Source organism: Trematomus bernacchii, unplaced genomic scaffold (genome assembly GCF_902827165.1).
Source record: "Trematomus bernacchii unplaced genomic scaffold, fTreBer1.1, whole genome shotgun sequence".
NCBI classification, from domain to species: Eukaryota; Metazoa; Chordata; class Actinopteri; order Perciformes; family Nototheniidae; genus Trematomus; species Trematomus bernacchii.
The window spans coordinates 1,603,743-1,630,948 of NW_022987733.1; the positions used below are offsets into that span (position 1 = coordinate 1,603,743).

Below are 27,206 nucleotides of genomic sequence, written 5' to 3' on the forward strand. Positions count from 1 at the left end.
TGTTTTTGTCTTTTCTTTGAAAACATCAGTGCTTTAATCAAGTCTGGAGAAACAATCTTATTCATGGTGCAACCATTGTGATGAAAATAAGATAGAAGGACATCAGGGGCCTATACTACGAAGCCGGATTTTCGCTTAGCCGGCTGACTTCAGGGAAAACTCGGGCTTTCCGGTCCTACGACGCTGGTTCTCTTTTTAGCGGGCTAGATCTCCATGGTAACTTATGCTGAGCGGCTAACCTCCTCGGGAGGAGGTTAGGTTGCAGGCTAAGAGATCAACTCAGTGAAAGCATCGCCTGCTGACCAATCAGCTCCGTGTGCGGAGTTTAAAGCTATCAAGTCATATTACAGGATAGAGGAAATACAGAAAAACTGCCGTTGCAGGAAAGACGGCCGGCAAAAATCAACTGACTGTGTGAACGTGAAAATTAATAGAATATCCCCTCCCATCTTCAGAGCAATCTGACTATTATAACATTAGCGTTAAGAAAGCTTACTTAAATATCTGCCACAACATAAGTAACCGGATCAAAGTAACATTAAGTACAGTCCGCGGCACTGTGAGTGCAGACGTCGATGTGTCCCATTATCATTCATATCATATCACATCATAATGTATCATATATTTCCTTATCTGAGTCAGCTTCTTGAGCCGTATCTGGCCGTGCAACACTCACAGTGTCACATACTGTATGCAGAAGTATTATTTTAAGCAACACATTAAGTTGACGAAACACTCGAGTCAAATGTAATTAAAGTCAGATCCACTCGTGTCTTAGACGGGGCAGTGATATCATAAACCTGTTAATGTACGCATTCAAACGCTTTTTCTTTTACCAGCTGCATTCACCTTGCAGCTGCAGCTATGTGGCTTTTATCCTGGATAAAGTGTTTAAGTCATGGATGTTTAAAGTTTAACTTCTTCATATTTGACTAATATTAAAGTTCACTTTTCATTCAGAAAGTATGACGCGCTGCACTGTCAGTACCTTGTCCATGTTTGAGATTGGTCGAATGCTCCAAATACCACCCCTTTCATGTGAACGTGCACCTAACTAGATAGGACACGGCTGGCTTGAGCGATCCACTTGATAACCAGCGTCGTAGTACAGTTTAGCGAGAGCGCGTATGTTTTGGATTGGGCCAACCGGCTAACTCAAACATATCCAGTTTAGGTTGAACCAGCTTCGTAGTACAGGCCTCAGGCCTCAATATTCAGTCACTCTGTCAACATCAGCACCTGCAGAGCTCCAGAGAGAGACAGGAAGTGGCATTGAGAGCATTTTGGTGACTAAACATACGTTTTTGGGGCCTAGAAATCCAATGGAGATCCAAATTGCAGTTAATATGATTATATTGTTGGGAAATCCAATATGTTGGATGTGTGACTCTATTAAAACTCTGAAAGGGCCACACGTTTTCAAGTTCCGGTTGAAACTATTTGGGAAGTGTCAACAGATTATTAAAAAGATGCCATCTCCACCTCGAAGCAGAAGTCGACTGAACCGTCACATCAGAGAGACGCTCTCATCAGGACTGCAGCAGGACTTTGTTCAGGACGAAAGGACAAATAATCGAGGATATGGGTAATTAAAGAATATTCCAGAGTTTATGTGTGTGTGTGTGTGTGTGTGTGTGTGTGTGTGTGTGTGTGTGTGTGTGTGTGTGTGTGTGTGTGTGTGTGTGTGTGTGTGTGTGTGTGTGTGTGTGTGTGTGTGTGTGTGTGTCTAAGATACATCCTATGATATGTTTTTCTTTGCCTTTACCAACATGGTTTGCTATGTATGACCATATATGCGTGAGTTGCTTCTGAGGCTTGACCACTCCCTAGCAGCACATTATTTTAAATATCCAAATTAATTTAAGATTGAATCTTTAAAGTTATAATTGATCAACTCTGCTGAACATAGAGACATAATGTTTGATGCTTTTGGGGATTTTGTTGAGAGTAAATTAGGAAGAAGCTTGTAGTTTATCAATATGTTAACCACACATGATGAACTATTGTACTAAATACTAAATGTGTTCCATTTTTGAACAAAAACATGTACAAATGTTATATTTGAAAGAGGCACATTTGAGTTTGTCTAATTGGTCTTTAATCTCGTTTTAAAAGTCAGCATGATACACTTCTCTGTGTGTTTTTAGTTCTGCTTTTCTGCTCTGATGCTTTGCGTGACTGCAACTCATTTTACATCGTTGAGTTTGATTATAAACTCCATCATTTAGTGAAATGGTTCCTCATGCATGCTGAACATAATGGGAGAGAAACTGCATATCTGATGAAACAGTATGTGTTTATCTTCCAGAGGAAATCACAGAAGAAGCTGACTATGTGAATGCACCAGAAGGCCCTGTGGATAAAAAGGCAATGCGTCCAGGTGAGCTGTGAACACAAGCAAACATGAGATTTATTCAACAGTCATATTATTTAAAAATAAAATAGTGAATGTTGGTACTCTGCTGCACTGTATGTGGGAATCCCAACAAATCCAATCATTCTGGAAAGACATAGTTAACCTGATTGCACATGTAACTGCTCTACAGATCCCTCTCGACGCAAAGCTCTGTATATTAGGTATATATCTCGATCAATTGGTACCAAGCCGTAAAGCAGTGCCCTTGATTAATATTTGCCTACTTCAGGCTAGGAGAGCAATTGCACTGAGGTGGAAAAATACGGATGGTCCTACTCCTGCAATGTGGCTGCGGGAAATGGTGTCCTGCCTCGCTTTGGACAAATGAACCTATGTGATCAAAAGGAAAGTAAATAAATGTAAGGACATATGGGACACGTTCATGCATTTTCTTGAAAGTGATCGAATGGAAATTGATGAGTGAAATTGATGAATATCGCTATCAAACACTGATACAAAATAAGGAATAATAACAATGCTGCTTATAAATGGAGCGAAGCCTGCGAGCTAGTTCAGGCAGTCAACTCGAGCACTTACGCTGCATTCATACATAACGCCCCTTGCCACTCTACAAGCAACCAAACAGAGTCTCCTTAATATGCCGCTCTATTTAACCTGCCAGATCTCTCTCCATGCATTGCTTGCTGCTGCTGCTGCGTTCGTGCCCTGCTATTGCGTTCACATTGCTACCGCTGCTGTGTTCATGCTGCTGCTGCTTGCCTGCCTGCCCCACCACCACCCCAGCTTCCACCCCAGCTTCCACCCCAGCTTCCACCCCAGCTTCCACCCCAGCTTCCACCTGTAGGCTCGGGGTTAGTTATTTAATCATCACTCATCGTGCTATGTATATCTGTGGAGTGATGAGGCCCGAGCCTAGTTGCCAAACTCAACTATATGCTGCTTCTAATAAACATGTTAAAGAGATACGTGAGTTGTCTGACTGAATTATTATTATCTCTAAATATAGAAACGAGTTATTCTTTCATATAAATGTTTTGTATTATTGTTTCACATCCTTTACTTTATCTGATTGTATTTACTCCTGTTTCATTTCAATCTGTGAGGTTTCCCTGAATGTTCGATGTCCTAGGTGTCACTGGCACAGCGCTGTCCTGGTTCACATCCTACCTCCATAACAGGAAACAGTTTGTCTCCATCAGTGGCTCAAACTCACCCCCGGCCCCAGTCCACCACGGTGTACCCCAGGGCTCTGTGCTTGGCCCCCTCCTGTTCACCATTTACATGCTCCCCCTCGGCCAGATCATCCGACATCACGGACTCAATTTCCACTGTTACGCTGATGATACTCAACTGTATCTCAGGACCACTCCATCCTCCCAGCTCCCCCCTCAGTCTCTCATCAACTGCCTGCATGACATCAAAACATGGATGTCTTCCAACTACCTTAAGCTGAACAGCAATAAAACAGAGCTCATGGTTGTGGCACCCAAGGCCCTGCTCCAGAAGGTTGGTGACTTCATCCTCGAGGTCGACGGCTGCTCCATCTCCCCATCTCCTGAAGCCCGCAACCTGGGTGTCATCCTTGACTCCACCCTTTCCTTCCATTCCCACGTCAAATCTGTGACCAAATCGGCCTTTTTCCACCTGAGGAACATTGCCAGACTCCGACCGTCACTCTCGGAGTCGGTTGCCGAAACCCTAGTGCATGCATTTGTCACCACCCGCTTGGACTACTGCAATGGTGTCCTGTTCGGGGTTCCCAAAAAAACCCTGGACAGGCTCCAGTATGTCCAAAACTGTGCTGCTAGGGTACTCACACACACAAAGCCGTGGCAGCACATCACTCCCACCCTCATCCACCTACACTGGTTGCCGGTCAAGTCCCGTATATCGTACAAAGCACTCCTCCTTACCTACACGTCCCTCCATGCCCTTGCCCCCCAGTACCTATCGGACATCCTTCACCCACATGCCCCACCCCGGAACCTGCGGTCCTCAGACTCTGGCCTGCCTACCACCCCCCGCACCAAACTGCGAACCTTCGGGGACAGAGCCTACAGTGTGGCAGCCCCCACCCTCTGGAACGCTCTCCCTGCGGAGATTCGCAACATCCCCACACTCGACGCCTTCAAAAGGGCCCTCAAGTCCCATCTGTTTGCCAAGGCTTTCGGCCCCTAATCGATCTGTTGTTTTGTCTGTCTGACTTTTGTTTTGTTATGTTATTTTTTCCTATACTAGTTGTAAAGCGACCTTGGGTCCCTTGAAATGCGCTATATAAATGCAAGCTATTATTATTATTATTATTGAGGGTGGGGGGAGGGGAGTGTTATCTTCCCATGTAATATTACTATCACGTTAATGTATGTATGTATGTGTGACTGTATGTTCTTTCTATGATGAAAATCCCAATAAATATAATGTTAAAAATAAATTAAAAATAGTGATGAAGGTTAAAAATGTGAATATTAAATCAGATCTTTTTGTTCTATATTAACTTTAAATTTATGTTGTTTAGTAACTTAACTCAAGACAGAGGTCTCTCTTCTTCACTGTATTTACCACCAATAGCTGATTATAAAATGAATGTTTTGTCCAATGGTTTTTGAAGTTTGATCATATTGGGAGTTTAATGCACACAATGTATACAATATCTTTCAACCTACCTGGTAATAAACCTGTTTCTGATTCTGATAAACTTCATAACATAACACACTGTGTTTTTATTTTTCAGAGGACACCAAAGAAGAAGCTGCACCAGAAGGCACCGTGGATACAAATGCATCCCCTCCAGGTGCATGATTCAATTCAATTCAATTCAATTCAAGTTTATTTATATAGCCCAAAATCACAAATCCTATTTGTCTCAGAGGGCTTCACAAGTCAACAAACAAAATTGGCAATGTAAAACAATGTAAAAACAACAAACGTAATTTAAAAAGGAACATAACACAATGACACAAATACAGTTAGAGTACAATAAAATTCCATGAAAGGAAGGGTCAATGAGGATGTATAAAAGGGGGTTTAAAACCAGTCTTAACTGTACACTGTACTAAAGAGGAAAGTCTTTAACCTACTGTGTGGACACTGTCTGCCTCCCGAATCGCCACTGGAAGTTGGTTCCAGAGGAACGGGGCTTGGTAGCCGAAAGCTCTAGCACCTGACCTTTTTTTGTGGACTCTGGGAACCACCAACAGACCTGCACTCTGGGATCTTAATGCCCTAGAGGGGCAATAGGAGATTAAAAGATCCTGTAGGTAGGATGGTCCCTGACCATTGAGCGCTTTGTATGTGAGTAAAAGTATTTTAAAATCAATCCTGGACTTAACTGGTAGCCAGTGCAATGCTGCTAAAACAGGAGTGATGTGGTCCATCTTCTTTGTTCCTGTTAAAACCCGTGCTGCAGCATTTTGATCAATACATTTCACTATTTAATACTGTTAACATGTTTAAAAACAAACATAAAGGTAAAACACTGTGATAGTGACAAAGGTTAATATTTGTTTAGCTATTTTTGTGGTATGCTAATAATGTATTGAAAGCATTAGCTTACACTGTTAAATGGTTTTAGGCGTTAAGACTGCAAAACTCCTGAGCTTGCACTATTTTTATAAACATGTTTATATTGCATGTTTTAACCAACCTGCGACCACAGCTTTTAGACTAGACTGTTTCTGTGCATATGACTTTCAAACCTTTGAAACCTTTCGAAACCTTTGAAACCTTTGAAACCTTTTGAAACCTTTTGAAACCTTTTGAAACCTTTTGAAACCTTTGAAACCTTTCGAAACCTTTGTTAAGGTTTTTTAACTGAATGCTTGTTTTTCAGGCCTCAGGTCTTTTCTTCTGATAGCAGTGTGTTGGATCATACTGTTAGCCATCATGGGTCTTCGTATCTACTGTGAGTATCTTCTGTGTGAATGTCAGTTCAACAGTTTGTATTAAATGTGACCTGAAGCTCTGTAACTCTGTCTGTCGATCCAACATCTCCCCTCTCGTTTGCTGCCACAAGTTAGCAATAGGAAGGTGTTCGTTATCAGGTTCATCCTAAAGGTTTCATGTTTAGTTCATATGTTTAGGGTTAGGGTTAGGGTTTAGTCATGTCTCATTGTTAACGTGTTAATTTACTGTCACTTATATCTTGTCTCGTCTGTCATTGCACTTCCTTTTTTATTTACCCCTCCGTCTCTTTTCAGAGCTCTTGACTTTCACACCATTTGTGTGTTTTCCCGCCACTGTGATTGTCGGCCTCAACCTTGATTGTTTCCACCTGTGTCCCATTAACTCTTCTATAAATAGTCCTCGTGTCCCTTTGTCCTGTGCCAGTTCGTCTTGTTTCGTACAATGTCAAGAGAGCCAGAGTTTTCCAAGCTAACATCTTCAGTTTCAAGAGCCACATTCAGTTAGTCTTTGCCAAAATGAATAAAGTTCATTTTTGTACTTTTGTGTGGAGTCGTGCAGATGAGTCCAAGTCTCTCGGTCACTTCCCTGACATATTTATTAATCACTTCAATGTTGCAGCTGAAACAGAAGGATTGAGTCGTTTTTAAACTATACTGTTAGATATCTTGTGAGTTTCTTCCTCACATATAACAATATAACATATCTGATAAGTGGAGTGGAAGTATAAAGTAGCAGGAAATGGAAAATACTCAGCAAAGTAAAGTACATCAAAAATGTTGCTACTACAAATGTACTTCATAATTTTACCGAAAGCCAATCAGAGCACACTGGGCTTTTCAGAAGGGCTTTCTAAAGAGACTAAGTATTTGTCCTTGTTGTTTTCTTTCATATTGCTCGTCAAAGTTATCAGTACGTAAATCAAGCCAAAAAAGGTCAAAACGATTTGATAGGTTGCAACGTGTCTGGCACTGACCTACATTAAAACTTCACACCATAACTTCAGAGCAGAAGTCGACTAAAGAGCGTCACCTCAGAGCAGACGCTCTCTATCAGCCTCAGGTCTGCAGCAGGACTTCAGACTCTTGTCCACGATGAACAGAAGAACTCAGCAGGAAATGGGTAATTAAAAATATTCTAATTTCTATGTGTGTGAGTGTAAAACATTGCTTTTTTCTTTTATCGAGACATTGCCTACATGTTTTCCTATTTATACTGTTTCTGATGCTTGGTCAGATCTGAGCAACAAAGGCTTTAAAATAACAACATTTATTTCAAATGTGATCTTTAAAATTGTGATTTTCAAACTCTGATAAACACAGAATTATAAATTCAATGCATTTGTTTCTCTCAGAATAAATTGAGTAAGAAACTGGCGATGTATCAACATCTTCTTCTGACAAAATCAATTTGATTATTTAAAATAAATCAGATTTTAGTTTGTCAAATGGTTTTTAGTTTCAGCAGAAAGATATTGGTTTGTTATTTTAAAGAAAATGTCAGGGTGAGAACCGAACAATTCTCTGTGTGGTGTTTAGTTCTGCTTTAGATTAATATCTGTGACTGGAGATTAACTTTATGCTTTTTCAGCGTGACCAGAACGTTTATTATACATTAAAACTTTACAAATGATAAAATCCATCTTTCAGTACAATGGTTCCTCATGGATGCTCAACATGCTGGAAGTAAAACTGCATTAAAATATAAATAATGTGTTTATCTTTCAGAGGAAATTGAAGAACAAGAAGCTGACTATGTTAATGCCTCAAGAGGCGCTGTTGATGAAAAGAGAACCCGTCCAGGTGCATTATGAACACAAAACAATCCACATTTAATATTGTCAAAAATGGGATTCATGTAGCAATCATAGTGTTCAAGAATGGGAGTACAGAAAGTTGAAAGTGTGAATATGTAATCGTCTCTTTTTGTTCTAAATGTATCCTAAGCATCTGTGACTGTCATGTTGTTTAGCTTTTTTAACTGAATTATTATTTTTCAGGCCGGAGGTTTTTTCTTCTGATAGCAGTGTGTTGGTGGCTCATACTGTTAGCCATCATGGGTCTCCGTATCTACTGTGAGTATCTTCTGTGTGAATGTCAGTTCAACAGTTTGTATTAGATGTGACCTGAAGCTCTGTAACTGTCTGTTGATCCAACAACATTTCCCCTCTCGTTTGCTGCAAAGATTCTGCAATAGGAGGCTGAAATATGTGTTAAGGGTGAAGTGTGTGTGTGAAGGTGTCTGCTTGTGTTCTCCATATTTTGCAAAAGGCAGTGGTTTGAAATGTCAGAGCCGTTGTAAGATGTCTACAATACAGAGGAGACCAGTCGCTTTCCAAATGCATTTAGCTCTTTGCTATGTGAAGCAAACATGTGAACCCAGTCTTCAATGTTTATCAAGAACATTAAAACACTCAGAGACACAAGTCTTACAGCCCAACACCTTCCTCTGTCTGTGTCTGTAGTGACCTCTGAACTTTCAGGAAACAATGCCGAGCTGTACTCACGAGTCCAGGAGCTGGAAACACAGAAGAAGAACTTGAAACAGCAAATACAAAACATGAAGACAAACTGGAATGAGCTCAACATCAGTCAAGCTCAGTGGAGCATCAATGAGTACTGCAAACAGGGTGAAGGTATGCTCAGGAACCATCAACTAGGATAAATAAGCTTGACAATATATATTGTAAAACAATATGCAAATGTATCACGTTACTAAATGTGACCCTGTCTTCCTGCAGTAATGACAGAACTCTGTGTGGTGAAAACAGATCATATTCTTAGTGCTTGCAATATGAGAACTGCCATGGTAGGAAACTACCATACGAGCATATGTGTATCACGCGTTACACAGAGGGCAATCACAGCAGCAGCATTTGCTTTTGCTAAATGTTATAATAAAGTAAGAAATACTCTGATTTCTCTAAACACATTTCTTTATTACAACACCACACATGTATTTGTTTTATTAACCTCCAAAAACTTTTTGTCGAATGACATCACTAATTTTAATCTCATTATATCATGTGTTTGTTTTGCATTATGGTTTACTCCTTTAATTCTTTTTTAACAGTACTTTAAAGTGCCTTCTTGTTGAAATGTGCTTTATTTTATAATAAAATGTATCATTTATAATAATAATCACAATTACAAAGCAGTCATGTGGATAATGGGTTGGTCTCTGTTGTTTCAGTGACACAGTGTCAACCTTGTGAGAAGAACTGGAGATACCGTGAGCCTAGCTGCTATTCGGTCAATGATGTTGTGCCTACAGAGCGGTTAACCTGGGAAGAAGCTCGAGAACGCTGCAGAGTGCTTAATGCATATTTGGCTGCTGCACATAATGAAAAGGAAAAGGTAACACAATTATGAAATTATAAATAATTCTGTAGGTCTGGACACACTTTGAGTCTGAACGTTTTAGTTTCTCCCTCTCCATTACCATGAACGTTTTGCACAACAGCTAATGTACACAACTGTAATTTATATACTATCGTATATTTGTGTTTCTGCTACTGTAATATATGGGTATTTTATAGAACAGTCTAACCTAACTAGGAGTATTCTTTGTGGTTCATGTCCTTTCTACTGTAGATACTTGCTGCTGTTTAATGTTTTTATTTTTTATTTAATTTGATGATTTTTATACTTTCCCCCCCTCACCTTTAAAGATTTTAAGATCCCCTGAAAACATTGCTGCTGTGACAAAATAATTTCCCAACTTCGGCAAAATGTATCTCATAACATGTTGATTTGAGTATTATGTTTAAATACCTGATGACTGTCTACCTGTTGTCAGATCATCATCTTGAAATACAGCCCATATAGTTCAGCAACTATTGGAACCTGGATTGGTCTGAGAGTTGAAAACGGGAAATGGAAGTGGGAAGATGGAAGTGATCTGACTAATAGGTAAGACACATTACTAAACACTTTGAATCATAAACATCTATCAGCCTTTATCTAAACTTCCTGTTTTTCCCTCAGCTCCTGGATAGACCCACCTACTGAGGGTCACTGTGCACTCTCTATCTGGAGCCAAACAACATGGCCATCAGTGAGCTGTGATCAGAAACGAAGATGGCTCTGCCAGAAGAAAGCTCTATCTGTTTAAACACTGCAGTCATACTTGTACTCTTACATATGCTTTTCTTTAACTTTTTCAAAGATGCAGTAACCTCATTTATCACATCAGTATATAGTGATCATTTGATATAAAAGGACCAACACTTGCTCAATTTGCTTTTTCTGACATTTTTAAAATGCTGCTTTATGTTGGCCAATAGGAGTTGGTGCATCTTTGGATTTAGCTCAGAGCTGTTTTCTTAAGAATTTGTATTGTGATGTTTTCACATTTTAATATGTAGAGATGAGAGTTATGTGTGTGATTTATCTAAACAACACACTCTCACTCCCTAAACGTCCAGGAGCGACGCTTGGTCAGGGTCCCGTGGCGTGCAGTTGGGACGCGCCGAGGCTCCTTCAGCTTCATAAACGGACGCAAAGAGCTTTCAACTGATTGCAATGTATTCCCATCGGCGGCGGTATTTGATGCTCATGGAAGCACCGGATCGGTCCATGTCGGCGGCATTTAAAGGCAATGTGAGCGTCCATTCCCATTGGATAACGGAGGATTTTACACCCGGAAGTAACTATTCTCCTTACTGTCGATTGATTTTACAGTGATATCTGCACTACTGTTCAACTCAAAAACACCAGGTTATCCTAACATTAATTGGTTTAAATTGTGTGCAATGCTTTTGTGTTTTTCCCCTTTGATTCGGAGAAACAAATATTTGTTCGGAGTTTAGGATGGCAGAAGACAATACACTACCCAGAATCCTCAGCTATCGTTTAGGACTACACCATGTGCTTTGTTTGACAAACCCCGTGATTAGTTCTCAAGCTCTGTGATTGGATGACCTCCAACTGCATTCCATATGAAAAAAAACGTTTTGTAAAAGATAAAATCATACTTATTCAGCAGTGCTTGCTTTACTCTTTGAAAGTCATCACAAGAATGCATTGTAATAAATGGTTTGGCTGCATTAAACATTACACATCTGTCGTAGTTATTTATTTATATACAGAGATCGGGCCTCAGAATAGACCGGAAACTATTCTTTTACCGTTCTGTTTTAATTTCACAATAAAGTTCTTAGTAATATTTGGTTTTGATATTATTGTTTTTTATTAACTACTAGACCACTGGGTCATGTTAAGACCATCTTTTCTGTGTTGCTGTGGGTTTTTTACATCGCTTTTGTGTTACAAATATCAAAACAATAACAGAATATATCCGTCGTAAACTAAACCAGAAACAGCAGTATATTTTATTTTGTTAAAGCTCCCATGTCATGCTTTTCCGGTTATTACCCGTCCCCTTGTGTGTTATGAAGGTTTTTATGCATGTAAACGGTGTGCAGAGTCAAAACCCTCAAAGTACACCCTGTAGCGAGTAAAACTCTAACACAGAAAATACCTCCCCAAAACGCCTCGTTGGAGATACGTCACTGCCCATTTGAGTCTTCCATTTAGTTCCGGGTACCGCATGATGTCATGCGGTACCCGGAACGAAATGGACCAATCCCGAAGAGCTATGGCCACACCCAGCGGCGCTGGCCGCACCCTCTGCCAGCCTAACATTTACTGTTGGAAGCTCTGGTTCAGTTCACAATCGATCCAGTCATGCCAATGCCAAGGACCTGTTTCCTGAAATGTGAGGAGAAATCTGAGCTGTTTGTCCTACCGGACGGAAGAACCACGACGAAAGCTTCCAAAACATTGCCCAGTTTGAGGCCGGATATGCACAGCATTTGAAACTGAAGGACAATGCTATTCCTAGTTTGTTTGGACCGTTTGGAGCAGGGGAAGATTCGGGTACACAACCTGTAAGTTTGCATTGTTATTTGTGTATTTATAAAACAAGACTGTTTAAATGTGTAAACTGTGTCGGACTGCTAAGCCATTGACACAGTGCTGACTGTGCTAACTAAGTTGCTAGCGTTTCCATATTTCAACTCTAATATCAGCAGATGGCCTTGCATACATGTATCTCATAGCAGGAGAATGTCTGCATTCACACACTCATAGACAGTATACTCCGGGTGATTTGCCGTGTGGTCAGTCGCGAAACGTAATTACATTATAGCTGGCGTAGCGTGTATGCTACCGAGCTAACCAACGGAGCTAGACATGGGTTTGCTCGGAAAAACATTTGTGTTATGCCAGCTACAATGAATGTAGCAGACTACCCGTATAAGATTGCAATTGTAAACACGTTCTTGCTAGCCTAATATGAATCACTAGCTTTTGTTCATAGTGGTTTTATTACACTAAACAAGCCCAGCTTACTGGGCTAACGACGTTGCTAGCGTTTAAATATATCAACTACAATGTCAGCAGATGGCCTTACATGTTTGTCATGGCAGGAGAATGTCTGCAGTCACACACACGGAATACTCATACAGTATACTCCGGGTGATTTACCGTACATTGTGACAATACATGTACATACTGAATGTATAGCTAACGAGGCTAGCTATACATGCTAGCGCAAAACAATGTATTCATGCAAGTTACAATGAATGACCGAACGTAGCAGACTACCCGTATAAGATTGCAATTATAAACACGTTATTGCTAGCCTAATATGAACCACTAGCTTTTGTTCATAGTAGTTTTATTACACTACATTATAGTTGCCGTTCCTCCGAGCTAGCGTTCATATCGTGTTAGCTACCAAAGTAAACAAGAAAGCTAGGTTAGCATATTAGCTGGCAAGCTTACTGTGTTCATTAGATGGATTAGATAGATCCACACTCCTACCACAACTACTACTAACGAATCTAAAACAATAAGTTTCTCTAATATTTTGTGATTTGCATTTGATTTCGTCCAGCCAGATCCTGCCGGACAATACATGACGGGACTACCACACTGATGCATCGTCCTAAAAAGCCCCGGCTGCGATAGGCAAGATGCCGACAACGGGGAGGAATTGATGATATACCGTGTATATATGTATATTTATGTTCATTTTGTACATTTCTAAAAATAAAGTTTAATGGAAATACTTAGTAGGCCTATCCTTTCTTCCCTGAATTATTTGCTCCTATAACATATCATTCATATATAGCAAACCATGATTTGATTTCTCATCAAACAGTAGTAGTTTATTACAGGTAAAAATAACTTACTCTTTGTTATGACCGGCTCGTAGGCCACAACGGAAAGACAAGGAGACATACACGAGTTTACAAAACCACGGCACATTTATTGTGGTAAATGCAGAGATAGGTGGTCGAGGGGAGAGGATCGCCGAGTTCGTCCTTCTGCAGCCGCTTTGGAGAGAGACAGGGGCCGCCGTGTGACTCCGGGCAGCTGGGCTTAATAGCACCTCGGCTCCGGAGGTGTCCGTGATCGCGCTGATTAGCCTCTTCAGCTCCACCCCATCGTAAGACCTGCAACACACCTGCACAAAGGCCCTGGGGCCGTCACACTCTTCTATAACAACAGTTGTAGGTACAGTTCGGTTAGTTAGCGTATAAAATATACGGCTGTACCGACGCCATTATAAGACTGATGTTCCGCTGAGAGCGAGCCGAAAAAAGCACTGTTAGACATGGGCGGAGCCTCTCTGGTGGTTGACTAATCAGAACAGAGTGGCCGAGCTGACCAATCGGAGCACACTAGGCTCACAGGGAGGGGGGGGGCAAGAGCTCCAACGAGTCATTTAGTGGAGAGAGTGAATACTGCTGAATACATATACTTTACAGAGATGCTGTATGCGAAACCAATGTGAGTTTGGAAAATTGTACAGTATAAATCTATTTTAGTATACCTCAACAATGTAATTATGATCAGTGGAAATGGCCATGACATGGGCCCTTTAACACTGTAAACTTGACAGCTTTTTAACCCGCACCACCTACTGGTTAAAGCACGTTATTACATGTTTCGAGTAATTGCAATGCAGGTAGATTGTGTTGCTTTTTAATGACTGTTTAAAATGCCTTTTTCTTAATGTCTTTCATTTTGTAAAGCACTTTTGAATGTGTTATATTTTATGAAAACATTTAAATATTAAGAGTATATACAAAATAGGAGGAAAGGAGGAGTAGGACACGTTTGAGTCTTGATTTGGATAGTGTGCCGTCGATGGGGTTCATTCCATTTCAAAGTGCTGTTTGACGCGTAAACTTCGGGCACTGCCACTCCAACATCCAATCACAGAGCTTGAGAACTAATCACGGGGTTTGTCAAACAAAGCACATGGTGTAGTCTCAAACGTTAGCTGAGGATTCTGGGTAGTGTAGTGTCTTCTGCCATCCTAAACTCCGAAAAAATATTTGTTTCTCCGAATCAAAGGGGAAAAACACATTGCATTGCACACAATTTAAACCAATCAATGTTGTGTAATTAACAAGGATAATCTGGTGTTTTTGAGTTGATGAATAGTGCAGATATCACTGTAAAATCAATCGACAGTAAGGAGAATAGTTACTTCCGGGTGTAAAATCCTCCGTTATCCAATGGGAATGGACGCTCACATTGCCTTTAAATGCCGCCGACATGGACCGATGCGGTGCTCCCCTGAGCGTCAAATACCGCCGCCGATGGGAATACATTGCAATCAGTTGAAAGCTCTTTGCGTCCGTTTATGAAGCTGAAGGAGCCTCGGCGCGTCCCAACTGCACGCCACGGGACCCTGACCAAGCGTCGCTCCTGGATGCTTAGGGAGTGAGAGTGTGTTGCACATGCAGCCAAAGTGACAGCCAACATCCCAGAGTGAAGACATCAATGTGTTCACTGAGTGCAAACAGCTCCCCCTTGTGGAGAATCTGCAGCTAAATGTGAGAAAGTTATAAGTCAGTTTTAGGGCCTGGACTCTAGATGTTATTGTATACCACTGGTTTAGTCTTTTGATTCTCAACTAAGTCGAGCATTAACACCTTTTGTGGTTATCTGTGGATGGTGACACCATTGTTTGTGTGGCATTGCATCATTATCAGATGGAATAAATAAGGATGTATGAATTCACACCGACACACACACCACAAGGCTAATAAAAACGGTGACAATTCACACGGCATGGCAGTGGTTCATTTAGCCGTTGGTTGGAGACTGTTACTGTAAGAAAAATAAGAAAAATGGAGACAGGAGAGTATGTCAACTCACCAGCTAATGAAAGGACGGATGGAGAGGAACAAAGAGAACCACGTCATCCAGGTCAGAATACTTTAAGTAATTTGAAGTCTTTTGTTTGATCTGATCATTTTATTGTTTCGTCTTTGGAGGCAGCTTGCAACTTTTGTCATGTGATTCATGCTAATTAAATATGTTGGTTTGCAAGCTTCCTTTAAGAAATAATATAATTTTGTATTGAATGTGTGTAATGAATCCTGCAAGTTAGCGTTTTTACATTTTAAATATGATTTTATTTTAATGGTAAATCTTTCTAAAAGGCTTGTCTGCTGTACCATACTGTTGAAAGTCCCTCGTTACATCTTGGTGTGGACATTATTAACAACTTTATCTTCTAACTAGTCTGGATTAATGTAAATCTTCACATTTAAAATGGTAGCTTTTTATTTATGTTTATGGTAAAAGTAAACAAGTTCATCAGTGACATCAATGTCATAGACAACTTGAAAAATAACCACTTCCTCTTTTGTGAACCCCAAAAACATCAAGATAGTGTAATTTATTCCGCTGGTCATCTCTCTTTTCATGGTTCAGTTGATTATTGTGCATAAACAGATATGATTATACTTGTATATGTTAATTATATACGGTATATAATAAACATTTAAGTAGAAAACCAAAAGGGCTTGAAATGCCATACTTACATTTTTTTTAACTATCTCTAAAAATGCCAGAAGAAATGCATAAATATAACTGATAACATTTCCTCATGTTGATATATATTTATATATACGTGTTGGTATAATTAAAGTGCTATGTTTGTTTTTAACCTGTAGGAGGGTCAAAAACCCTACATTTTGTTGGCAGTCAGTTTCGGCCTGCTGTGCATCGTACAACAGAAAGACCAACTGGTTCAACAGAAAGACCAACTGGTTCAAGATAATAAGTAACTGGTTCAACAGATGGTTCAGATGGTCCGCGAACAACAAAATCAGATAAATCATCTTCAATCAGGTGAGTGAGTTTCTTCTTTTTGAAACTATGTATTATTTATAGTTTACGGTTGGCAATGTCATCTCAGACTGAAGGAACATTTTGTCAGACGATGTGTTTCTCTGGTATCCTGAAGCACCGCCAGCTGGTTTAAGTTTTCACTTATTGTGGCAAATATATCTTAATATCTTCCGATTTGATTGTCACAACATTTTGATCAGACATTTTTCCAGAGGAAGACTTTGAATGACTTTTGTGATCATCTGACTTTCACTTAGTGCCATCATCTAATCTGGTCCTTCTTCCCTGTGGTCTCCTATTTGTCCTCTCTTGTCCTGTTTTGTTTTGACCACATTCTGAACTGTCCCTCCCAAACTGCTCTGCCTCGTCTTGTCATCGGTCTTCTTATGCCTTGTTTTCTGCCCCATCTTGACCTTCTCTGACTTGTCTCGCCCGGTCACATCTTGTCCCGATGCGTCCTGATCTGTGTTTGTTCCTCAGCAGAACAGAACATCGGGAGGATGCTTTTATAAGATAGCACACCTGTTTATCGGCCCCCTGTCGCTACACACACACACGCACACACGCACGCACGCACGCACACACACACACACACACGCACGCACGCACGCACACACACACGTGGAGGAATTCTGCAATTTCTTACCGTTACATCACGAAAACGCACAGCAGAACCAGACCCTGGAGCGCCGGCCTCTTTATTGACTTACTCCTCTTCATCCCCTATGGGTAATAAAGCTGAGATGAGAACTCTCCATCGCATTTAGTCCTTAGCAATATGCTGCGCCTCTCCCCATCATAGGCGGATTTTGCGGGGGGGCAGGGGGGGCATTGCATTTAATAAGGTAAGACACTGGTTAATAATATTGTAGCGTGTTCAAGTAACCAAGGGATATAGTAGTTATCAAATAAGTATAAGATGTGCACAGTTATGATACGTTTTACAGTTATGTAATGCACTGTTGTTGGGGGGAGAGACCGCCCCTTCCATATGAGTGTGTGTGTACGGCGGGCATGAGGCGTGCATGACGGGACGAGTTGTGTTCGTATGTGGAAAAGTCATACTCAGTGCGGTGAACGCTGGCTTTATTGCTACTGTATCCGTAGCACCCCACGCAATAGTTGGGACTGTGTACTGACGTCAGTAAAAAAGGTTTGCCCCCCCAAGCGCAAATGTCAAACTCCGCCTATGCTCCCCATGTAGGGATGGGTACCGAGCCCCGGTATTAAACGGGCCTCGGGCCGGAATTATTAAAGACAGTAGTACCTTTAAGCTCCGACGTTATCTGACTTTTTATCGGATATTTAACATACATATCATTTACCTTTTATTCATGGATTTCTACACTTATATTATAGACGCCATTTTATGAACAAGTGTGCTTTTTATTTTTTCTAAATCAACGACTTACCCCGAAAAACGATGTGTTATTATAGGGTGGACACAGAAAATGAAAACACTGACATTGATGCCAAAACTAGAAGGCCTTTATTTTAAAGGAAAAGGTCAGATAATAACGCTGTTAGACCTCAAAGACATTACAGGGGGAGTCTCTTTGTCGTCAACAAATTAAGATACAAGGTCAATGGAAAGGGAAGAATTCCACAAAGGAACCAGCAGTAAAGAGGAACTGAAAAGCAAGATTTAAAATGATTAGGGCTTTCGAAGGTTAACTTAGAACAAATGTAGTGCTTATCATCCTGTGTCCTGTGTGGGAAATGAATGTTTAGGGAAATGAAAGCGCTTGTCAGGGTAAAAAAATGTCCAGGGCGTTTCAACTTAAGCAAGAGCATTTACAAGAAACGGGAGGATGCTTTTAAGAAATGGCACTTCTTTGTTTATCGGCCCTCTGTCGCTCCACTGTTGTCAGCTTTAATGGAGGACGTAGGAACAGTTAAAAAGGTGCAGGAACCCTAGATTTAAGCGTTTATTGCATTAACTGATTGTCCTGTTCAATCTTAATCCTCGGCAAGAGTTGCTCCATCCAATTTTGGAGAATTTGCATTCTTGCTCGCAGCTTTATTCTTAAGAATCCATCAAGTAGAACGTTTCAAAACGGGAAAATGGGATATATTTTAAATGTGTTGAATAAATCTTTTGTTTACAAAATGTTATTCATATTACTGTTTCACTGATGTACTGTAAGCTTCTGCCTAACTCAAATAATACATAATTGAAGTGCAGTTAAGGTGAAGGGTGCTTTGTATTTATTATAATCTGCCATAATGGGCTGCCACTAAACATTTGTTTGATTCTCATTGATCCTTTTCTCATTTAAATCACTTGTTCTATCAAGTTTCAGAAGATGTCGAACAAAATGTGCTTCAGAGTTTCCCAAAGCCCAAGATAACATCCACAAATGTTCAGTGTTGTCCATATATAAATGCTGACGTTTGCTCTTTAGCACTCAAGAAGTACAACTGTGCCTGATGAAAATGTCATTGGTTTTCATTTTTGGGTTTTAAACATCACTTTTTCGACCCGTAGATTTAGTCCGTTATAACAATTAATCTAGAGGGAACTACACTTTATGGCATCCTTCAAAACATTACTACCACACACACACACCACACACACACACACACAGGACACACACACACACACACACACACACACACACACACACACACACACACACACACACACACACACACACACACACACACACACACACACACACACACCACACAAGCTATAAAAACGGATACGTTCACACATTTACAAAGAGCTTTATGAAGCTTTGGTTGAAGACTGTCACTGTAAGAAAAATGGAGATGGGACAGTATGCCAAATCACCAGCTAATGAAAGAACAAATGGACGGGCACAAAGAGAACCAACTCATCCAGGTCAGAATACTTCAAGTAAGTTTACGTTTTTTATTTATTTTTTATCTCTGACCCTTTTAAATGTTTACTTTAGATGGCAGCTTGTAACTGTTTTTCCATGTGAATTATTTTTTGGGTTTCGCAAGCTTCCTTAAAGAAATAAAGCTTATTGATACATTTTTACGAAACAAACAAAACAATCCAAATATAAATAACCTGCTTTCTTCAAGTTATTTATTTAAAAATGACTACTCTTTTAAAGGACTTCTTACAGTTTTTCTCGATTGCTAACATACATTATTTTTTAAATTGCTCAGTTTCTCAGAACACTAAACACAATTCACAAAACCACACACCCAAAGTGCAAAACACCTCATTTCTCCTGCTAAGTGAAGAACTGCACTCAAAACGACATAAACACTTACCAAATGCAAACTTTTGCACCAAATATAACACACTTCATTCATAATACTAGATTGTTTGACCACCCAACTACACACTGCTGGTCATAATCTAAAGCACTTTCATCTGTTATGGGCTATGCTCTGTACATAGAGGGTTCTGCAGAGAAAGATTGCTTGAGTTTACAGAAATACAGTAAATGAAGAAATACAAATGAGTTGTTGAAAAAATCATATTTTATTCAAATATAACATGGTGCAACATGCATCTCAGCACATATATGCTTTGGATCTCTCTAAGTGTGATGGCATTGTTTGCCAAAACCCAGTTTGTAACTGCTGCTTCCTGCCTCATTGAAAACCCTGAGCTTTCCACCTGCACCTCTTTGTTTCTCAGTCCTTCAGATAAACAACAAAGATATCGTGGTTGGACAGTTTCTGTGTTGCATAAAAGTCAGTCTACCACAGTCAATTGTGCAGGATTGTTGTACAGTTATAGTATGCAACATGCCAACAATTAAATTACAGTAATGAAGTAAATACGTTTCACACAACAGATATAAGCACTGATATATCATGAATTATGCAGAGCTAGAAACTGGTAACTAACCTGTTTTCAAGTCTAAGTGTCCGGATTACAGAGGCAACAGTACATCGGCTTAGATTAACCCTCTGTCCAGCCTCTCTCATCGTCAAACCATGGTTGATAACATTTCATTTCATTAGAGAGTACTCTTCCTCCTCCTCTCACTCTCAGCCAAGCTCTTCCTCCTCCTCTCACTCTCACTCTCAGCCCAGCTCTTCCTCTTCCTCTTCCTCTTGCTTCCATGATGGCTTCCATTGTTGCTGTAAGAAAGTACTCACCTGTGGTCTTTTTATAGTGCTAACATCCTGATTGATGAGCCAACAATGATGCTATCAGGTGTTTGGTCAGGTGGAACGTGTTTCTTGATCATTGGTCCATGTGTGAGGCATTTTGAATATCAGTGTTTTAAACCTGCTAACACGTGACTTTATGTCAGATTCCTGTGTCTTACGTGGAGAAACGTGTGCAGTGGTTTGCAAAAAGTGCCATGTTGATTTGCAAATTGTGTGAAAAGCTGAAAACGTGTTTAGAGTTTTGGAGATTTGAGCCGATGTTTTGCTCTTTGAGTGTCAGTTAAAATAATTGTGTTTTATGTATAATTTTAGTGTGTTAGCAATCGATAAAAACTGTAAGTAATAACATACATCGCAGAGTCCCTGGCTTACAGGAATATTACTTATAATTGTATATCTTTTTTTTTATTTCCAACTAGTTGTAATATATGTTGAGGACATCTTCAAATTTAGAGTTGTGTTTTTTTTTACTATAAAAGTAAAAGATTATGTGCAGCTGATGATCAAATACAATGTTCTAAAAATGTAACATCAGCAATACTTTAGAATGTTTTAATATAACCACTTCCTCTTAATTTGTGAGTGTGTTAACTCTTCTGGGAAATACTCAGTAGGCCTATACTGTAATCTTTTCCGCCGTACATCTCTATTTCCATGGTTCAGTTGGTTACTGTACAAAAAAAAAGATGCGATTATACATTTGTATGTTAAAGGTAGGGTAGGTAAGTTTGAGAAACCGGCTCGAGATACACTTTTTGTTATATTCCATGGAATGCTCTTAACATCCTGATAGCAATGAATATCTTAAGTGCTTTGACAAAAAATCCATAAAAAAATGTCATCTGTGGAAGCCGTAATACTTATCTCGTGCCCTCATTGGTCATGTGCACGTTCGTGTGTGTTGGAGGAGGGGCTCTGTAAGGAAGTGGCAGATTTTCTCCGGTCGTGTATTTTCAAATTCTAGCGATCTCGAGCCGGTTTCTCAAACTGACCTACCCTACCTTTAAGTATAGAAAACTGAAAGGGCTTAATAAAGCTAGAGTTTAAAAAAGACATGCACCCAATACAAATGACAGATAAATGCAGTGCGTGTAACTTATAATTATCTTCATGTTAATGTTATTATTTTGGTGTTTGTGTGTTTTTGCCTGTTTGTAGGAGGGTCAAAAACCTACATTTTGGTGGCAGTCAGCTTCGGCCTGCTGTTCATCGTACAATCCGCTCTCAATGTCTCACTTTGGCTGCAAGCAGGTGAGTTTCAGCACTTATCTTCAGCACACAGTTAAAAAATTAACAATTGGGTACATCCCACAGCATTACGTAAAGGTCCCCTATTATGCAAAATCCACTTTTTCATGTCTTTTATACATAAACATGTGTCCCCTCCGTGTAAAGAGATTCTGAAAGTTTCAGGAAAAAAAATGTGCTCTCTTTTTGTCCTGATCCATTTATATAAAAACGTCTGAAAATGAGCTGATCAGATTTTGGTCACTTTGTGATGTTACAATGTTTTTTTGGGTTGAGTAACCATTAGCCAATCACCAACCAAGGTAACAACCCCCACCTTATCACCTGAATCTCCTCCTAGAGCACCATTCCGTTTTTTTTAACCAATCACATCTCAGAGGGGCGTGACCAGCAGCAGCTCATTAGCATTTAAAGCTACAGACACAGAATCAGCACTTTTGAAAAAGGGCTGAAACAGAGGGGATTATGGGATGCTGCAATGATCTGTTAGTTGTTTCAGACAAACGCTTCAGACACCTTTTGTACCTATAATATATTGATGAAAAACAGTATAATAGGGGACCTTTAACATTTTTGTCCACTTCAAGTCAATAGAGATAACATCACTTCTTATATGTTTCTCTTTTTAGCTGAATGTTCTACCCAGTCCAACAACGCTTCAACGAACAATTTCACCAAAATGTCAGCTGTTGACATCGAAGCCTTGATTTTAGAGAAAGACCGACTGGTTCAAGAGAAGAAGCAACTGGTTCAAGACACAAAGCAACTGGTTCAAGAGAAGGATCAACTGGTTCAAGAGAAGGATCAACTGGTTCAAGAGAAGAAGCAACTGGTTCAAGACACAAAGCAACTGGTTCAAGAGAAGGATCAACTGGTTCAAGAGAAAGACCAACTGATTCAAGACAAAAAGCAACTGGTTGAAGAGAAAGATCTACTGGTTCAAGAGAAGAAGCAACTGGTTCAAGAGAAGGATCAACTGGTTCAAGACAAAACGCAACTTGTTCAAGAGAATAATCAACTGGTTCAAGACAAAAAGCAACTTGTTCAAGAGAAAGACCAACTGATTCAAGAGAAGAAGCAACTGGTTCAAGACAAAACACAACTTGTTGAAGAGATGGATCTACAGGTTCAAGACAAAAAGCAACTGGTTCAAGAGAAGGATCAACTGGTTCAAGACAAAAAGCAACTGGTTCAAGAGAAGGATCAACTGGTTCAAGACAAAAAGCAACTGGTTGAAGAGAAAGATCTACTGGTTCAAGACAAAAAGCAACAGGTTCAAGAGAAGGATCAACTGGTTCAAGAGAAGGATCAACTTGTTCAAGACAAAAAGCAACTGGTTCAAGAGAAGGATCAACTGGTTCAAGAGAAGGATCAACTGGTTCAAGACAAAAAGCAACAGGTTCAAGAGAATGATCAACTGGTTCAAGAGAAAGACCAACTTGTTCAAGAGAAGGATCAACTGGTTCAAGAGAAAGACCAACTTGTTCAAGAGAAGGATCAACTGGTTCAAGACAAAAAGCAACAGGTTCAAGAGAAGGATCAACTGGTTCAAGAGAAGGATCAACTTGTTCAAGACAAAAAGCAACTGGTTCAAGAGAAGGATCAACTGGTTCAAGACAAAAAGCAACAGGTTCAAGAGAAGGATCAACTGGTTCAAGAGAAGGATCAACTGGTTCAAGACAAAAAGCAACTGGTTCAAGAGAAGGATCAACTGGTTCAAGAGAAGGATCAACTGGTTCAAGAGAAGGATCAACTTGTTCAAGACAAGGATCTACTGGTTCAAGACAAAACGCAACTGGTTCAAGAGAAGGATCTACTGGTAAAGGAAAACAAAGAGCAAACGGCCAATAACACCAACCTGGTCAATGACAACACACGGTTAGGACAGATGGTCACTGAACTACAAAATCAAATTCAGTCGGGTGAGTCTGTTTTTAACCCTTGTATGGTGTTCGGGTCTGTGCGACCCGTTTTCATTATTTAGCTAAAGAAAAATGATATGATAAATTATTTTTGTCAAAGTCCCAATCAATGGCCTTGGCTCATTTGCTGTGAAGAACATATATCAGAACATATGTTCAATGACCACCCACTGTACACCCCTCCTACACATTTATATTACATACAGGATGTTCGGGTCCACTGTGTGTGTGTGTGTGTGTGTGTGTGTGTGTGTGTGTGTGTGTGTGTGTGTGTGTGTGTGTGTGTGTGTGTGTGTGTGTGTGTGTGTGTGTGTGTGTGTGTGTGTGTGTGTGTGTGTGTGTGTGTGTGTGTGTGTGTGTGTGTGTGTGTGTGTGTTTCTGCCCCTGCCATTCCCGCACAAGGTTGCAACATTGCAAAATTAAATTCAAGCACCGACACCTGTCTGCTCTCACATTCCCGCATTATGTCTTGCGGGAACCAATCTTACGTTTTTTCACATTCTATCCCAGCTGCAAATTTGGGGCGGGACACAAGAATCTTGAGTCTGACAGTGACTTTGAAAAAGAGGATGAGATTGAGCATCAGCTAGTTACAAACAAAAGACGAGCCACAGGACCAGCCGGTCAGCGGGCAAAAAAACAAGTAGCACTTTAATTCATTAATGTGATCTAACAAATGTAAAAGGGCAAATATTAACCATATATGCTGTTTATATTGCTTGTAATTGAGATGAAGTAAACATCTGTTGAGTATTTTAACATAAAATAGTTTGATTGTGTTGAATTGAAACCCAAAAAGGCAGCGGGTCCACCAGACCCACGAACACTGGCTGAATAACAAAAATATGAACACCCAGTGGCGTTTTTATATGTACAAAAGTGGTGGGGCACAAACAACTTAGATGTCTATATATAAGCTTCTGCAGTGACGTGCAGTGAGGTTCATGGCTGGTGAGGCACTGGCACTGACTCTTCAGGTTTACAAATATTATATTTTGACCTAAACCAAAATATAATATTATTTTCAAAAGCTTTTTTTGTCTGATGCTTCGATTAATTTTAAACAGACAGTTCAACAAAAGGATACCCAAAAAATGTAATTTTATCATTTAAATATTGATTTGTTCTCTCTTAGTAAGATCCCATTTTCAATAAAATTGCGGTCTTACCTTGACTTGAAGATGAAGTCCATTTGCCTATCCTTCTGGACAAACATTTCTATTACTTTTTTGTAAAAGTCCTCCTTATCTTCTTGTAGTTTCAAAAGTCTATCATAAATCTAATCGATAGATTTATGATAAAAAAATTATAAAAGTAGGGTAGACATGTGGATGTTATCCGGCTAATCAAAACGTGCATTTATCTAACAGGTACGTTTCCCACAGATCTTATTTCGAGCTATTTTCTAAAATCCTATGGAGAGACCTCATTGGTTTTTTGTGCTTACTTCCTGGTTTTAGGACGCGCCACTGCAGCTCTCTCGTCTCCTCTTCACACACACCACACTTTTCGCGGCACACGTACTTACAGCCAATCAGCTCTGAATGATGTGAGATGACGTATGGTGGGGATGACAGCTCCGTGCCCCTCTGGTCATTATTTTTTTGCCACACACATTAAATAAGAAAATACTCTGAGCATGCGCAGTGTAGTTTTTACAGTCACCGTTCACTTCACAGCGAGAGGAAGGGGCATGATCAGGTTTTGTCCCACATGGCTCTAAACAGCTCAATAGGCACACACTGTGACTGTAGACACACTAATTAGAAGAACACAGACTAAAACAGCAATGTACAGACGAATCAGATGATTAAACATGATCTTAAAATATATTTTATATATATATATATATTTTTTTTGCATTTTTTGTAATCATTATTTGTAATACTTTCTGCTGACACTAGGTGGGGCTGTGCCCCACCTGCCCCTAATGACCAGTCGCCACTGTGAACACCACACAAGGGTTGAACCTGTATTGATTTATGTATATATATATATATATATATATATATATATATATATATATGTATATGTATGGTTGGCAATGTCAGTCAGTCGTTCTGTCAGTCCACCACTTTGGGCCAAGCTAAAATATCTTGATATATATATTGAGTGAAGTTCCATGAGATTTTGTCAGACAATGTAATATTTTTGCTGAAATGTTTTTAACCTGTGAAATATCTAAACATGTAAATCTGTTTAGAAAATGTTTCAAGACTTTCTGACTTCTTTTATTGCAATCATCACATGTGTCCTCTGTCTGGTTCTGTCCTCCCCTGCCCTTCTTTTCCTTCTGTCCTGTGTTGTCTTCTTATGCCTTGTTCTCTGCCCCACCTTGCCCTTCTCTGACTTGTCTCGTCCCGTCACATTTTGTCCCGATGTGTCCTGTCCTGTGTTTGGTCCTGAGCTGGTCTTTGTTTCTCAGCAGAAAAAATCCTCCCAGATTGTCCCAGTGGATGGCAGAGACACAAGTCCACCTGTTACCAGCTTTCCTCAAGTGAGAATACCTGGCAGCACGCAAAAGAAGACTGTGAGAACAAAAGATCTAATTTGGTGCTTTTGTATGATGTAGCAGAAGAGGTATTTGTTATATTTCTTATATAAATCCTGATATTCTGATATTATCAATTACCAATTCATTTATGGTTAGCCTCACCAACCAAAGTTGATAAAGTATTTTAAATTCACTTCCTTCCGAACAGAAAGTTGTCCGTGGATTTGGAGGTGATGCCAAACTGTGGATGGGCCTGAGTGGTAACCTGAATAGGCAAAAGAACCACTGGTATTTGACAACGGTGGATTCAAGCCCCCGGTGTTATACGTAAGGCTTTTTACATCTTTATAAACTTGAACGATGATCCTTATTTAAGGCGAAGATCTGACATTGACATATTACATTTTGGACTTTATTACACATTGACATTTAGCAACTAACTTTGATTGAAACAACTGGTAAATCTGAGCAGCTTCAAAGTAAATTAACCAAATCCACCCGAGGTTTTATCCAAACATTATCCTTAAAAATCACCAAATGCTCATTGCATACTGTAAAGCTAAAGAAAGGGTACAACCTTGAAAACTCATCAGTCTATTACATGGCTTACACCGACATACATGTGTAAGTCAAACAAACACAGTCAATCCAGAAGTGCCTTGCTTTTCCACCCTAACCAAATCATCCGTATTTTGTGTTGTTTCATAGAAACTGGAAGAATCCTACACCGGAAGTTGCGAGTAACATTTACTGTGCATATGTGGACTATCACACGTCGTCTCTGAAGACCTGGTTCATGGTCAGCTGTGAAGAACAACACAAGTGGATGTGTGAGATGAAGCGTGCCTCTATCTGCCCTAAATAAGACTCAACCCATCAAACACATCTGCAATCAGTCTGTCTCTCATTCACAAACACAGACACATTTATTTAAAGGAGCCCTCTTTTTGGGGTTGTCCCTTTCCTGTAGTGTTCTATAGGTTTTTGTGTATGTAAAT

General features: G+C 39.9%; 3 protein-coding genes and 1 long non-coding RNA gene across 10 annotated transcripts in view; 3 read left to right on the plus strand and 1 right to left on the minus strand.

The window, feature by feature from the left end:
* The window catches only part of LOC117494828 (C-type lectin domain family 10 member A-like), a 99,868-nt gene that overhangs the window by 25,199 nt on the left and 47,463 nt on the right, over positions 1 to 27,206 (plus strand). The window lies entirely within an intron of this gene.
* The window catches only part of LOC117494829 (C-type lectin 1-like), a 59,002-nt gene that overhangs the window by 2,614 nt on the left and 29,182 nt on the right, over positions 1 to 27,206 (plus strand). The window contains exons 1-2 of one of the 2 annotated variants that reach the window (XM_034145816.1): positions 1,507 to 1,585; positions 2,309 to 2,380. In XM_034145816.1, the coding sequence (XP_034001707.1) occupies positions 1,582 to 1,585; positions 2,309 to 2,380 (76 nt within the window). In that variant the 5' untranslated portion in view covers positions 1,507 to 1,581. Of the gene's footprint in view, positions 1 to 1,506; positions 1,586 to 2,308; positions 2,381 to 27,206 lie in introns of those variants that run through there. The other variant, XM_034145815.1, reaches the window with a different exon arrangement.
* On the plus strand, positions 19,155 to 27,191 carry LOC117494827 (centrosomal protein of 112 kDa-like). 5 transcript variants are annotated; one of them, XM_034145807.1, is made up of 7 exons: positions 19,155 to 19,300; positions 21,703 to 21,795; positions 22,422 to 22,771; positions 23,066 to 23,714; positions 26,140 to 26,294; positions 26,417 to 26,535; positions 26,917 to 27,191. In XM_034145807.1, the coding sequence occupies exons 1-7, from the start codon at positions 19,171 to 19,173 to the stop codon at positions 27,071 to 27,073; spliced, it is 1,653 nt and encodes a 550-aa protein (XP_034001698.1). In that variant the 5' UTR covers positions 19,155 to 19,170; the 3' UTR covers positions 27,074 to 27,191. The 5 variants fall into 5 exon arrangements, with proteins under 5 accessions (XP_034001698.1, XP_034001697.1, XP_034001699.1 ...); XM_034145806.1 differs by having other exon boundaries at positions 22,422 to 22,519; positions 22,604 to 23,714; XM_034145808.1 differs by having other exon boundaries at positions 19,156 to 19,300; positions 22,422 to 22,603; positions 22,919 to 23,714.
* On the minus strand, positions 19,892 to 20,691 carry LOC117494830. The gene is made up of 2 exons (XR_004557126.1): positions 20,276 to 20,691; positions 19,892 to 20,064 (listed from the first exon to the last, which is right to left on the minus strand). It is a non-coding gene; the product is annotated as an uncharacterized LOC117494830 (long non-coding RNA).